Source organism: Stegostoma tigrinum, chromosome 2, assembly GCF_030684315.1.
Source record: "Stegostoma tigrinum isolate sSteTig4 chromosome 2, sSteTig4.hap1, whole genome shotgun sequence".
Taxonomy (NCBI): domain Eukaryota; kingdom Metazoa; phylum Chordata; class Chondrichthyes; order Orectolobiformes; family Stegostomatidae; genus Stegostoma; species Stegostoma tigrinum.
In genome coordinates this window covers 155,646,373-155,661,305 of record NC_081355.1, presented here as the reverse complement: position 1 = coordinate 155,661,305, position 14,933 = coordinate 155,646,373, and the positions used below count along the sequence as shown (strand labels likewise).

The window sequence follows — 14,933 nt, the reverse complement described above, 5'->3', positions numbered from 1 at the left end:
CTTTCCTGCCTTTTCCAGGGACGCTGTCCAGATCATCCAGAGAAACTTCCGGGCTTTTCAGAGGTTGAAGACATGGAGTTGGATGAAGCTGTTTTACAAAATCAAGCCTCTGCTGAAGTGTGCGGAGACGGAGAAGCAGCTTCAGGAGCTGAAGGAATCGCTTGAGAAATCTGAGAGTATGAGGAAGGAGATGGAAGACCAACATCAGAAGCTGATCCACGAGAAAGATAGCCTTCTGCAGCAACTGCAGACTGTGAGCCTGACTTCCTCATCTCCTTCTCTTTAACAGGAACCTTTATGCTCGTCAGAATTTAGCTCCTGTCCCAAAAGCACCTGTACCTTCTTGGAATGGAATTCACTTTAACCCCATCGACTATGTTTGCGTAGATGAGCAAGACGCCACAGCACTGTTTCAAAGAAAGGGAAAGGAGTTATGCCCACACCACTCCCCTCACACTACCCCGTACCCCCATCCCAGTGCCCTGGCCCAATATCTACCCTTCAATCAACATTAAAAATAAACAGAGAATTCTGATGAAGGGTCCTGACCCGAAATGTCAAGCTTTCCTGCTCCTCTGATGCAGCTTGGCCTGCTGTGTTCATCCAGCTCTACACCGAGTTATCTTAGATCAATATCACAACGCTGTTTCTTTTAATAGAGTCATACAGCACAGAAACAGACCCTTTGGTCCTCCTTGACTGTGCTGACCAGACATCCCAATCTGACTTTATTCTATTTGCCAAGCTTTGGCCTGTATCCCTCTAAACTCTTCCTGTTCACTACCCTTGCAGGTGCCCTTTAGATGTTGGGATTATATCTGCCTGTCTGTATAAACAGACTACCTGGTGCTGTTTGTAGGATACCACTGTGCACAAATTGGTTGGAATATTTCCAAAATGACAGCAGCGTCCACGCTTCCAAACAGAATCCTCAGTTGGCTGGGAGGGACTCTGAGATTTCCAGTGGGCTTTACAAAACAGCATCCTGAGAATGTGCCCAAATGTTTTAAAAATCTATATATTATACAGAACCCTTCTCACAAAACAAGGGTTTAATCCCATGGATTGCTGTTGTCCTTTTAAAACTTGCTACTCGTCGGCTTTGTAGACACATTGAGGCAATTCCAGTTCAGACAATCTGAGATTAGAGAAGAATATCTTTGACATTTCAATGCGTCTGGGAATTCAACGTACTCTTTACCCTGAGGACTTGCATGAGGTTTGAAACTCTTGTTGCGGTTTCACTTTGCGAGTAAAACATATGGTTATTTGGATCTGAATATTGCTCAAAAAAGGATTTTTGTCGAGCACTAGTCGGGATGACTCACAAGAATACCAATTTAATGGAAAAACCAAGATTTATATTGCATGAGAGGAGAGTGTTGACTGGTTCATAACTGGCCTCTAAATGGTAGAGGTGTTACAATGGAGAACCAATTAATGATGATCGACAGTTAGCTGTTAATTTTAAACAAAACCTGGCTATTAACTATCAATTTTTAATCGTTACAACTTAAAATTTTCAACAAGACCTAGAAGTTACCGTCAGTTATCAACCATGCCAACTTTAAACCAAACATGGGAGTCAACTGTTTAATGTTTGAACAAAGCTGGCAGTTAACTGTCAATTGTTTAATTTGTAAACAAAGTTTGGTATGTTGACACATTCCCCACAGCAGTGCCTCTACCAGTCAGAGCTTTCTTGCCAATATTCCTTTCATGTTTTCTGCAAAATGTTGTCATGAGTGCAAGCTCCTGTAGAATTTATCTTGCTGGCTGTTCCAATTTTCCTGACATCCCTTCTAATGAACTGCCTCCAGGATCAGGAGAACCTGGCTGATGCCGAGGAGAGGTGCGAGCTGCTGGTCAAGACCAAGCGACATCTCGAATCCAAAATCCAGGAGCTTCTGGAAGGTTTGGAGAGTCAGATGGAGATGAGCCAAGAGCTGACCAACAGGAAGCAGAAATTGGAGGAGGAATGTGGGCAGATGAAGTCCAATATTGAAGCCTTGGAGAGTACCCTGAGCAAAATGAGCAAAGAGAAGCGTGCCGCTGAAAATAAGGTATGCGCCACGAGCCAGATCTCCAGTTGGCTCTGCCAATGGGTGTGATGCTTTCTCAAGCAGGAAATGCAATCTTTAGAAATACCGATTTGTAAAATCGTAAAATTGTAAATTGAAGGATTAATGTTTATTCTCCTATTTGCTGCTGCCCTGTTCCAGCAAAATGGTTCAATAGGCTACATCCGAGGGCAAATAAGCCTCAAGCACAAGGCCACGTTTAGGCCCAGATCAGATCGCGATGACGAGTTCTGAATATTTAGGAATAAATTACACTCCTTGTAAAATATTCTTACACACAAAAAAAGGCCATTCAGCCCAATTTAGCTGGTGTTTCTAGCCCACACACCAGCTGCCTCTCCAACATCTTCATCTAAACCACTAGAATACCACTCCTGCCTGCAGCACTTGACGTGGTCATGAGCTCCACATTCTCACCGTTCTCTGGGCCAAGTAGGTTTCCCCAAACACCCTTTTTGGATTTCCGAGTGACTCTCTTATATTTTTAACTCTAGTTCTGGCCTGTTTTGACCGCACATCCCCGCCCACTCTGCAACATTCCCTCCTTCAGGCTGGGCTTCACCCATCGCCATGAAAAAAGTGTGTTCAATGCCAAACCTCACGGCACAAGTAAAATGTCAGCTAAATATAAGACGATGGCGAAGATCACAGAGCCTGCACGTCTTGTGCCAAGGATTCATATCCAGTGTTCTGTTGAATGTGTTTTAGCAAGTACCATCATTACGGAACTGGGGCCTAGAATTAAGACTTTCCACATCAAACAGATGTTCACCTGCACATCTGCCAATGTGATATATTGTATCCGCTGTTCCCGTTGTGGCCTCCTCCACATCGGGGAAACCAGAGTCTTGGGGACGACTTTGTGGAACACCTCCGCTCAGTTCGCAACAAACAACTGCACCTCCCAGTCGCGAACCATCAATTCCACCCACCCCAACTCCTCGGACGACATGTCCGTCCTGGGCCTCCTGCAGTGCCACAATGATGCCACCCGAAGGTTGCAGGAACAGCAACTCATATTCCACTTGGGAACCCTGCAGCCCAATGGTATCAATGTGGATTTCACCAGCTTCAAAATCTCCCCTCCCCCGACCACATCCCAAAACCAGCCCAGCTCCTACCTGCCTCCCTAACCATTCCTCCCACCTCAGGCCACACCCCCATCTCCTACCCACTAACCTCATTCCGCTCCCCCCACCCCCCGACCTGTCCATCCTCCCTGGACTGACCTATCCCCTCTTTAACTCCCCACCTACACTCACCTTCACTGGCTCTAACCCCGCCTCTTTGACCTGTCTGTCTCCTCTCCACCTATCTTCTCCTCTATCCATCTTCTATCAGCCTCCCCTGTCTCCCTATTTATTTCAGAATCCCCTTCCCTTCCCCCATTTCTGAAGAAGGGTCTCGACCCGCAACGTCAAACTTTCCTGCTCCTCTGATGCTGTTTGGCCTGCTGCGTTCATCCAGCTCCACACTTTGTTGTCTTGGATACAAAATTGGTTTTACGGTGGGAGACAGAGAGTGGTGGTGTAGGTTTGTTTTTCAGACTCGAGACCTGTGACCAGCAATGTTCCATAGCCACCAGTGTTCGGCCCACTGTTGTTCATCATTTACATAAATGATTTTGATGAAAATTTAGGAGACACAGTTAGTAAATTTGCAGATGACACAAAAATTGGTGGCACAGTGAACTGATGAAGGTTATCTAAGATTATAAAGGAAGCTTGGTCTATTGGGCCAATGGGCTGAGGAGAGGCAGATGGAGTTTAATTCAGAAACAGAAACATTGAAGATAGAAGCAGGAGGAGGCCATTGGGCCCTTAGAACCTGCTCTGCCATTCTTCACGATCATGGCTGATCATCCAACTCAATAGCCTAAGCCTGCTTTCTTCCCAATTACTTTGATCCCATTCTCCCCAGGTGCTATATCTAGCTGCTTCTTGAATACAATCAATGTTTTGGCATCAACTACTTCCAGTGGTAATGAATTCCACAGGCTCACCACTCTTTGGGTGAAGAAATGTCTCCTCATCTCCATCATAAATGGTCTACCCCAAATCCTCATGCTGTGACTCCTGGTTCTGGACACACCCACCATCGGGAACATCCTGTCTGCATCTACCCTGTCCAGTCCTGCTGGAATTTTATATAAGTCTCTATGAGATCCCCTGTAATGTAAGGTGTGGCATTTTGTTAAGATGATGAAGAGCAGTTGGTATATGGTTAATGGTAGGGCCCTGGAGAATATCATTGAACAGACTGACCTAGGGGTTCTGGAAGATAATTCTTTGAAATTTGCATGGCAGGTAGACAGGGTGGTTATGAAGGCATTGAGCTCTCTTTCCTTCGTTACACAGACTGTTGAGCACAGGAGTTGGGACGTCACGTTACAGTTGTACAAGATGTTCATGAGGCCACTTTTGTGGTAATGTGTACAGTCCTGGTCACCTTGGTATAGGAAGGATATTATTAAATTGGAGAAGATTCAGAAGAGATTTACCAGGATGTTACCAGGACTGGAGGGCTGGAGTTACAAGGAGAGGCTGGATAGGCTGGGACCTTTATCCCTGGAGCATATGGTGATGAGGGGGGACCTTGTAGAAGTTTATAAAATCATGAGGGGCATCGATAAGGTGAATTGCAAATGTCTTTTCCCTAGAGTAGGGAAGTGAAAAATTAGACAGCATATTGTTAAGGTGAGAGGAGAGAGATTTAAAAGGGACCCGAGAGCAATATTTTCACACCAAGGGTGGTGCGTGTACGGTATGAACTACCTCAGGATGTGGTAGAGGCTGGTCCAATTTCAACATTCAAAAGAAATTTGGACAAGTACATGAATAGGCAAGGTTTAGAGAGATATGAACCAAACGCAGGCAAATAGGACTAGTCTAGTTTGGGAAACCCAGTTGACATGGACAAGATGGGCCAAAGGGTCTGTTTCTGTTCTGTAAGGCACAATGACACCAGTTAGCATCTCCCTTTATTTGGAATTGTGCCCCTGGATCCATATTTCCCAACTAGGGAAAAACCTCCTCATCTCCATCTACTCTGTCTATATAGCTCAAAGTAGTTTGTAAATTTCAGTTAGATCACTTTGGTGATTCATTTTGGAAGGACAAACTTGAAAGCAGGATACAGCGTTAACGGAAAGATTCTTGGCAGTGTGGAGGAGCAGAGGGAACGTGGCGTTCATCTTCACAGATCCCTGAAAGCTGCCACCCAGATGGATAGAGTTGTTAAGGTGTAGGGTGTGTCACTTTCATTAATAGAGGGATTGAGTTCAAGTGCCGTGAAGTTATGCTCCAGCTGTACAGAACCCTAGTTCGGTCACATCTGGAGTATTGGATCCAGTTCTGGTCGCCTCATGACAGGAAAGATGTGGAGGCATTGGAAATGGTGCAGAGGAGATTCACCAGGATGTTGCCTGGAATGGAGGGAAGGTTTTACGAGGAAAGGTTGAGAGAGCTCTATAGAACGACAAAGGATGAGAGGTGACTTGATAGAGGTGTACAAATGATCAGAAGTATAGATAGAGTGGACAGCCAGAGACTTTTTACTAGGGTGGAGGTAGCTATTATGAGGGGGCATAGTTTTAAAGTGAGTGGAGGTAGATACCAAGGAGACGTCAGAGGTAGGTTCTTTACTCGGTGTGGTTGGTGGGGGGGTCATGCATTGCCAGAGAGGGTAGTGAGTCAGCCTCATTAGGGGCATTTAAGCGGCTGTTAGATAGGCATATGGATGATAATATAAGGTAGGGGTGGAGGTTAGATGGAATTTTGGATTAGGGTAAAAGTTCAGCACAACATTGTGGGCCGAAGGGCCTGTACTGTTCTATGTTCTATCACCTTTGGCTCTTCAAAACTCTGAAGTGTATTGACCCAGTGTCCCCAATCTTCCTTCATCAGATGGTGTTGCTATTCCGCAAATAAGTCAGGTCAACTCACTCAATGGCAATAACACCTTCCCTCTGCTCAGACCACACAGATCTCCAGGTGCACTCTCACTAAACTCGAATGGAATCAAAACAAGATTTCACGACTGCTGTGCTTGAATCCCTTTGCAATAAGGGCGAACGTTCCATTCGGATTCCTAATATCTTCAGTGATTTATTGACAACAACTCTTTTTGTACCTTTACACTTTCTGACCCCTCACCGTTTCGGAAAAACCCTGCAATATCCACGAAAGTGTACGACCTTACATTTGCCACATGACACACAGGAAGACAGATACATAATAAAAGGGGTAGGCAGGAGTGTGGAAATAACATTCCAAACTTGCCAAGTCCTGTTCCCAATTCGTACACACACGGAGCAAGTTAAAACTGTTCTAGATGGTTACATTTCCTGCTGAGTAGCAGTGTGGGCTATATCCAATAGCGCAGGCAGTATGGTCCATATCCAATAGACCAGGCAGTATGGTCTATATCCAATAGACCAGGCAGTATGGTCTATATCCAATAGACCAGGCAGTATGGTGTATATCTAATAGACCAGGCAGTGTGGGCTATATCCAATAGACCTAGCAGTATGGTCTATATCCAATAGCCCAGGCAATATGGTCTATATCCAAGAGACCAGGCAGTATGGTGTACATCCAATAGCTCAGGCAGTATCGGCTATATCCAATAGCCCAGGCAGAATGGGCTATATCCAATAGACCAGGCAATATGGTCTATATCCAATAGCCCAGGCAGTATGGGCTATATCCAATAGTCCAGGAAGTATGGTGTATATCCAATAGCTCAGGCAGTATCAGCTATATCCAATAGCCCAGGCAGTATGGTCTATATCCAATAGTCCAGGCAGTATGGTCTATATCTAATAGACCAAGCAGTATGGTCTATATCCAATAGCCCAGGCAGTATGGTCTATATCCAATAGCCCAGGCAGTATGGGCTATATCTAATAGACCAGGCAGTATGGTCTATATCGAATAGACCAAGCAGTATGGTCTATATCCAATAGCACCGGCATTATGGGCTATAGCCAACAGCTCAGGCCTTACAGTCTATAATAAATAGCCCAGGCAGTATGGTCTATATCCAATAGCCCACGCAGTATGGGCTATAGCCAACAGCCCAGGCAGTATGCGCAATATCAAATAGCCCAGGCAGTATGGTCTATATCCAATAGCCCAGGCAGTATGGTCTATATCCAATAGCTCAGGCAGTATGGACCGTGCCCAATAGCCCAGGCAGTATGGGCTATATCCAGTTGCCAAGGCAGTATTGTCGATATCCAATAGCCCAGGCAGTATAGTCTATATCCAATAGCCCAGGCAGTACGGGCTATATCCAATATCTCAGGCAGTATGGTCTATATCCAATAGCCCAGGCAGTATGGTCTATATCCAATAGCTCAGGCAGTATCGGCTATATCCATTAGCCCAGGCAGTATGGTCTATATCCAATATCCCAGGCAGTATGGTCTATATCCAATAGACCAGGCAGTATGGTGTATATCCAATAGCTCAGGCAGTATCGGCTATATCCAATAGCCCAGGCAGTATGGGCTATATCCAATAGACCAGGCAGTATGGTCCATATCCAATAGCCCAGGCAATATGGTCTATATCCAATAGCCCAGGCAGTATGGTCTATATCCAAGAGATAATGGGAACTGCAGATGCTGGAGATTCCAAGATAATAAAATGTGAGGCTGGATGAACACAGCAGGCCAAGCAGCATCTCAGGAGCACAAAAGCTGACGTTTCGGGCCTAGACCCTTCATCAGAGAGGGGGATGGGGGGAGGGAACTGGAATAAATGGGGAGAGAGGGGGAGGCGGACCGAAGATGGAGAGTAAAGAAGATAGGTGGAGAGGGTGTAGGTGGGGAGGTAGGGAGGGGATAGGTCAGTCCAGGGAAGACGGACAGGTCAAGGAGGTGGGATGAGGTTAGTAGGTAGCTGGGGGTGCGGCTTGGGGTGGGAGGAAGGGATGGGTGAGAGGAAGAACCGGTTAGGGAGGCAGAGACAGGTTGGACTGGTTTTGGGATGCAGTGGGTGGGGGGGAAGAGCTGGGCTGGTTGTGTGGTGCAGTGGGGGGAGGGGATGAACTGGGCTGGTTGAGGGATGCAGTGGGGGAAGGGGAGATTTTGAAACTGGTGAAGTCCACATTGATACCATATGGCTGCAGGGTTCCCAGGCGGAATATGAGTTGCTGTTCCTGCAACCTTCGGGTGGCATCATTGTGGCAGTGCAGGAGGCCCATGATGGACGTGTCATCAAGAGAATGGGAGGGGGAGTGGAAATGGTTTGCGACTGGGAGGTGCAGTTGTTTGTTGCGAACTGAGCGGAGGTGTTCTGCAAAGCGGTCCCCAAGCCTCCGCTTGGTTTCCCCAATGTAGAGAAAGCCGCACCGGGTACAGTGGATGCAGTATACCACATTGGCAGATGTGCAGGTGAACCTCTGCTTAATGTGGAATGTCATCTTGGGGCCTGGGATGGGGGTGAGGGAGGAGGTGTGGGGACAAGTGTAGCATTTCCTGCGGTTGCAGGGGAAGGTGCCGGGTGTGGTGGGGTTGGAGGGCAGTGTGGAGCGAACAAGGGAGTCACGGAGAGAGTGGTCTCTCCGGAAAGCAGACAGGGGTGGGGATGGAAAAATGTCTTGGGTGGTGGGGTCGGATTGTAAATGGCGGAAGTGTCGGAGGATAATGCGTTGTATCCGGAGGTTGGTAGGGTGGTGTGTGAGAACGAGGGGGATCCTCTTGGGGCGGTTGTGGCGGGGGCGGGGTGTGAGGGATGTGTCGCGGGAAATGCGGGAGACGCGGTCAAGGGCGTTCTCAATCACCGTGGGGGGGAAGTTGCGGTCCTTAAAGAACTTGGACATCTGGGATGTGCGGGAGTGGAATGTCTTATCGTGGGAGCAGATGCGGCGGAGGTGGAGGAATTGGGAATAGGGGATGGAATTTTTGCAGGAGGGTGGGTGGGAGGAGGTGTATTCTAGGTAGCTGTGGGAGTCGGTGGGCTTGTAATGGACATCAGTTACAAGCTGGTTGCCTGAGATGGAGACTGAGAGGTCCAGGAAGGTGAGGGATGTGCTGGAGATGGCCCAGGTGAACTGAAGGTTGGGGTGGAAGGTGTTGGTGAAGTGGATGAACTGTTCGAGCTCCTCTGGGGAGCAAGAGGCGGCGCCGATACAGTCATCAATGTACCGGAGGAAGAGGTGGGGTTTGGGGCCTGTGTAGGTGCGGAAGATGGACTGTTCCACGTAACCTACAAAGAGGCAGGCATAGCTGGGGCCCATGCCGGTGCCCATGGCCACCCCCTTAGTCTGTAGGAAGTGGGAGGAGTCAAAAGAGAAGTTGTTGAGTGTGAGGACGAGTTCCGCTATTCCAGTTCCCTCCCCCCATCCCCCTCTCTGATGAAGGGTCTAGGCCCGAAACGTCAGCTTTTGTGCTCCTGAGATGCTGCTTGGCCTGCTGTGTTCATCCAGCCTCACATTTTATTATCATGGTCTATATCCAATAGCCCAGGCAATATTGTCTATATCCAATAGCCAAGACAGTATCGTCTATATCCAATAGAACAGGCAGTACGGGCTATACCCAATAGCCCAGGCAGTATGGTCTGTATCCAATAGCCCAGGCAGTATGGTCTATATCCAATAGCCCAGGCAATATTGTCTATATCCAATAGACCAGGAAGTATGGTGTATATCCAATAGCTCAGGCAGTATTGGCTATATCCAATAGCCCAGGCAGTATGGTCTATATCGAATAGTCCAGGCAGTATGGGCTATATCCAATAGACCAGGCAGTATGGGCTATATCCAATAGACCGGGCAGTATGGTCTATATCTAATAGACCAAGCAGTATGGTATATATCGAATAGTCCAGGCAGTATGGGCTATATCCAATAGACCAGGCAGTATGGTCTATATCCAATAGCCCAGGCAGTATCGGCTATATCCAATAGCCCAGGCAGTATGGTCTATATCGAATAGCCAAGGCAATATGGTCTATATCCAATAGCGCAGGCAGTATGGGCTATAGCCAACAGCTCAGGCCTTACAGTCTATAATAAATAGCCCAGGCAGTATGGTCTATATCCAATAGCCCACGCAGTATGGGCTTTGGCCAACAGCCCAGGCAGTATGGGCAATATCAAATAGCCCAGGCAGTATGGGCTATATCCAATAGCCCAGTCAGTATAGTCTATATCCATTAGCCCAGGCAGTATGGTCTATATCCAATAGCCCAGGCAGTATGGTCTATATCCAATAGCCCACGCAGTATGGTCTATATCCAATAGCTTAGGCAGTATGGTCCATATCCAATAGCCCAGGCAGTATGGTCTGTCTCCAATAGCCCACGCAGTATGGGCTATATCCAATAGCCCTGGCAGTATGGTCTATATCCAATAGAACAGGCAGTATGGTCCATATACAATAGCGCACGCAGTACGGGCTATATCCAATAGCCCAGGCTGTATGGTCTATGTCCAATCGCCCAGGCAGTACGGACTATATCCAATAGCCCAGGCAGTATGTTCTATATCCAATAGCCAAGGCAGTATTGTCGATATCCAATAGCCCAGGCAGTATGGTCTATATCCAATATCCCAGCCAATATGGTCTATATCCAATAGCCCAGGATGTACGGTCTATATCCAATAGCCCAGGCAGTATGGGCTATATCCAATAGGCCAGGCAGTATGGGCTATATCCAATAGCCCAGGCAGTATGGGCTATATCCAATATCCCACGGACTATGGGCTATATCCAATAACCCAGGCAGTATCGTCTATATCCAATAGCTCAGGCAGTATGGTGTATATCCAATAGCCCAGGCAGTATCGTCTATATCCAATAGCTCAGGCAGTATGGTCTATATCCAATAGCCCAGGCAGTATGGTCTATATCCAATAGCCCAGGCAGTATGGGCCATATCCAATAGCTCAGACAGTATGGTCTATATCCAATAGCCCAGGCAGTATGGTGTATATCCAATAGCCCAGGCAGTATGGGCTATATCCAATAGCTCAGACAGTATGGTCTATATCCAATAGCCCAGGCAGTATGGTGTATATCCAATAGCCCAGGCAGTATGGTCTATATGCAATAGCCCAGGCAGTATTGTCTATATCCAATAGCCGAGGCAGTTTGGGCTATATCCAATAGCCGAGGCAGTATGGTCTATTTCCAATAGCTCAGGCAGTATGGGCTATATCCAATAGCCCAGGCAGTATGGTCTATATCCAATAGCCCATGCAGTATGGTCTATATCCAATAGCCCAGGCAGTATGGTCTATATCCAATAGCTCAGGCAGTATGGTCCAAATCCAATATCCCAGGCAGTATGGGCTATATCCAATAACCCAGGCAATATGGTCTATATCCAATAGCCCAGGCAGTATGGTCTATATCCAATAGCCCAGACAGTATGGTCTATATCCAATAGCCCAGGCAGTATGGGCTATATCCAAAAGCCCAGGCAGTACTGTCTATATCCAATCGCCCAGGCAGTATGGGCTATATCCAATATCCCAGGCAGTATGGGCTATATCCAAAAGCTCAGGCAGTATGGGCTATATCCAAAAGCTCAGGCACTATGGTCTATATCCAATAGCCCTTTGGGAGTATGGTCTACATCCAATAGCCCAGGCAGTATGGGCTATATCCACTAGCCCAGGCAGTATGGTCTATATCCAATAGCCCAGACAGTATGGTCTATATCCAATAGCCCAGACAGTATGGTCTATATCCAATAGCCCAGGCAGTATGGGCTACATTCAATAGCCCAGGCAGTATGGTCTATATCCAACAGCCCAGGCAGTTTGGTCTATATCCAATAGCCCAAGCAGTACTGTCTATATCCAATAGCCAAGGCAGTATGGGCTATATCCAATAGCCCAGGCAGTATGGGCTATATCCACTAGCCCAGGCAGTATGGTCTACATCCAATAGCCCAGCCAGTATGGTCTATATCCAATAGCCCAGGCAGTATGGTCTATATCCAATAGCTGTTGTGTGTTTGGGTAACATTCTGCTGAGCAACTCTAACCTGAATCTCTGTCTTTGGTTGAAGTTGACCAACCTAACGGACGAAACATCAGAGATGAACGTGTTGATTGCGAAGTTGAGAAAGGAGAAGAACGCTCTTCAGGAAGCCCATCAGAATATTCTGGAAGATCTGCAAATGGAGGAGGAGAAGGTCAACAGTTTGAGCAAGGCCAAGGCGAAATTTGAACAGCAAGTGGAAGATGTAAGTGAAATCTGAGGGCCCATTACAAACGTGAAGTGGTGAGGAGGGGCATCAGTGCCCAATTAGGATGAAAAAGATAACAGAAATTCATCCTGTTCCACAACAAGTTAAATTCTTTGCTGGCAAAGTGTCACATGGTGTCAAAGGCCGACACAATCTGCTGTAGATAGGGAGTTATCAGGGCCTGGCCTTAATCAAACAGGTTGGTTTTCATGAGTCACTCATGGGAGGAGAGAGTGGAAGCGTTGTGTGAGTTAATTTCTGAGCCAAAGCACTAAGGAGTTGAAGGAGCACACAACATTGGAATTGTCAAAATCAAGGAGGGTCAAGTGGCCAGAGTTGGGGGAATGTTTGATGCCAGGAGGATGGTCGAACTGTGGGAGGCTACAGAGATCAGGAGGAGTCCTTTTAAAACCCAAGCCATGCCAGGTGAGGAAGGGTCACCGGACCCGAAACACGAACTCCATTTTCTCCTTCACAGATGCTGCTAGACCTGCTGAGCTTTTCCAGCAGCACTCTGTCTTTTTCTGTCAGCTGGTATTGGGTCTCGATCGCCAAAAGCTAGGCCCAAGAGGTAGGCCTCAAGGGGAAAAATGAGGCAGAGAGGAGCAGGGAGGGAATTTCAGAACCTGGGCCCTACAGACTCTACAGCTGGCATTACAGGAACATTGTAAATTCCCCAGCGCTCAGAGGCCAGAGGAGGACGAGCACAGAGAGCTCAGAGGGCTCCAGGGCTGGTGAAAATTGCAAGAATTTTAGAACCAAGATGGGACCAGTATAGGTCGGAGAGCATGGGATGGCAGGTAGGACTGTGCGCTCAGTGTTGAGCTACGGAGCTTTGGTCAAACTTAATGGGTGGGAGAGCGGAATCACGGATCAGGATTTGGGCAGCTGATGAAATGAAAATGGTGAAAGCGGGCAGCTCCAGCGTCCTGGAGTGGGAACTTCATTTTGGTTAAAGAGGAAGGAAATACTCATGGAATGACAGGTAAGCGGGAATTGAAAACCAGGATGATGCAGGGACACTCCGCGTTCCACAGTGAAATGTGCATGGAATTCCTCAGGTTCTCAATGTGTAAGCAACATTTTTTTCTCTGAAGATGGAAGTATCCTTGGAAGAGGAGAAGAAAATCCGCATGGAAATTGATCGTACCAGGAAGAAGCTGGAGGAAGATCTGAAACAAGCCCTTGAGTCAGTGATTGATTTGGAAAGTCACAAAGTGCAAATGGAGGAAAAGCTGAGGAGGTAACCGGGGGGAGTTGGGGGTGGGGGGGTGGGGGGAAGGTGACCAGCATATTGGGGGAGGTAACTGGGGAGTGGGGGAGGTAACTGGAGGGGCTGGGGGAGGTAACTGGGGAGTGGGGATGAGGGTGTAACTGGGGTGGGGTTTAACCGGAGACAGGGGGTTGATGGGGTAGCTGGGGAAGGGGAGTGGTGTGGTGGGTAGTGGTGTAACCGGAGTCGGGGGGGGGGGGGGATAATGTGGAGGGGGGTGTAACAGGGAGGGGGTGTGGGGGTAACTGGGGAGGGTGGCTTGGGGGGGCAACTGTGGAGAATGGGTGGGGGAGTGGCCAGGGAACGGGGTTGGGATTAACCAGGGAGAGGAATTTGGGGGTAAGTGAGGAGAGCATCTTGTGGTTAGAAGGGTGGGGGTGCTGGGGGGTAACTGAGGAGGGGTTTAGGGGGTGGGTAACTGGGGAAGGGAGGGTGAGGGGATAACCAGGAAGGTTGGATGGGGGGGTGGTGTGTGATGGAAGAAGGGGGTGGTGGGGGTAACTGGGAAGGTGTGGGTAACTGGGAAGGTGGGGTTAACTGGGAGGGTGAGGGGATAACCAGGAAGGTTGGATGGGGGGTGTGTGATGGAAGAAGGGGGTGGTGGGGGTAACTGGGAGGGTGGGGTTAACTGGGAGGGTGAGGGGATAACCAGGAAGGTTGGATGGGGGATGGTGTGTGATGGGAGAAGGGGGTGTGGGGTGGTAAATGGGGAGAGCGTCTCATGGTTAGAGAGCAGCCAGGATGTTTTTGTGTGAAAACACTTGACCCGCTCCCTTTTATCAGCTCTCCCACCACTGATCCATTTCACAATCTAGAACAACAGCTGGTTCTATAAGGCCATGGGACGTAGGAACTGAAGTAGGCCATTCAGCCCATTGAGAGTATTCCTCCACTCAATGAGATCACGGCTGACCTGATGAAGCCACTTTTCTGGCTTTTCCCCATCACCTTTGATCCCCTTCCTGATTAAAAATCTGAAGGAAAATTAAAACTGATGAAAAATCTGTCTGTCTCAGCCTTCAGTACACTTAATGAGAAAGACTCAAAACCTCTCCAGGTTAAAGATTCCCACAGACGTACTGCCCTCTGACAGAAGAAGTTCCTCCTTATCTCTGTTGTAAAGGAGTGAACCCCTTATTTTGATAAGATGCCCCTCTGGTCTCAGGCTATTCCCCACGCCTCTCCACATCTCCCCTATCAGGCCCTCTGAGGAGCCTGTAGGTTTCATTAAGGTCGATGTTCATTCTTCTAACTTCCAATGTGTACAGGCCCAATCTCCACGACCTCTCGTCCTTAGCCAGTGCCCCCATACACAGGATCAGCCTCGTGAACGTTCCCTGGTGTGCCTCAATGCCAGGATATCTTTCCTTG

General features: G+C 48.0%; 1 protein-coding gene across 1 annotated transcript in view; it reads left to right on the top strand.

The window, feature by feature from the left end:
• Positions 1–14,933, top strand: part of LOC125462986 (myosin-7B-like) — a 121,302-nt gene that overhangs the window by 61,480 nt on the left and 44,889 nt on the right. Inside the window, exons 23-26 of the mRNA XM_059640477.1 lie at positions 19–253; positions 1,821–2,063; positions 12,110–12,286; positions 13,387–13,532. Coding sequence (XP_059496460.1) covers positions 19–253; positions 1,821–2,063; positions 12,110–12,286; positions 13,387–13,532 — 801 coding nt within the window. The remainder of the gene's footprint in view (positions 1–18; positions 254–1,820; positions 2,064–12,109; positions 12,287–13,386; positions 13,533–14,933) is intronic.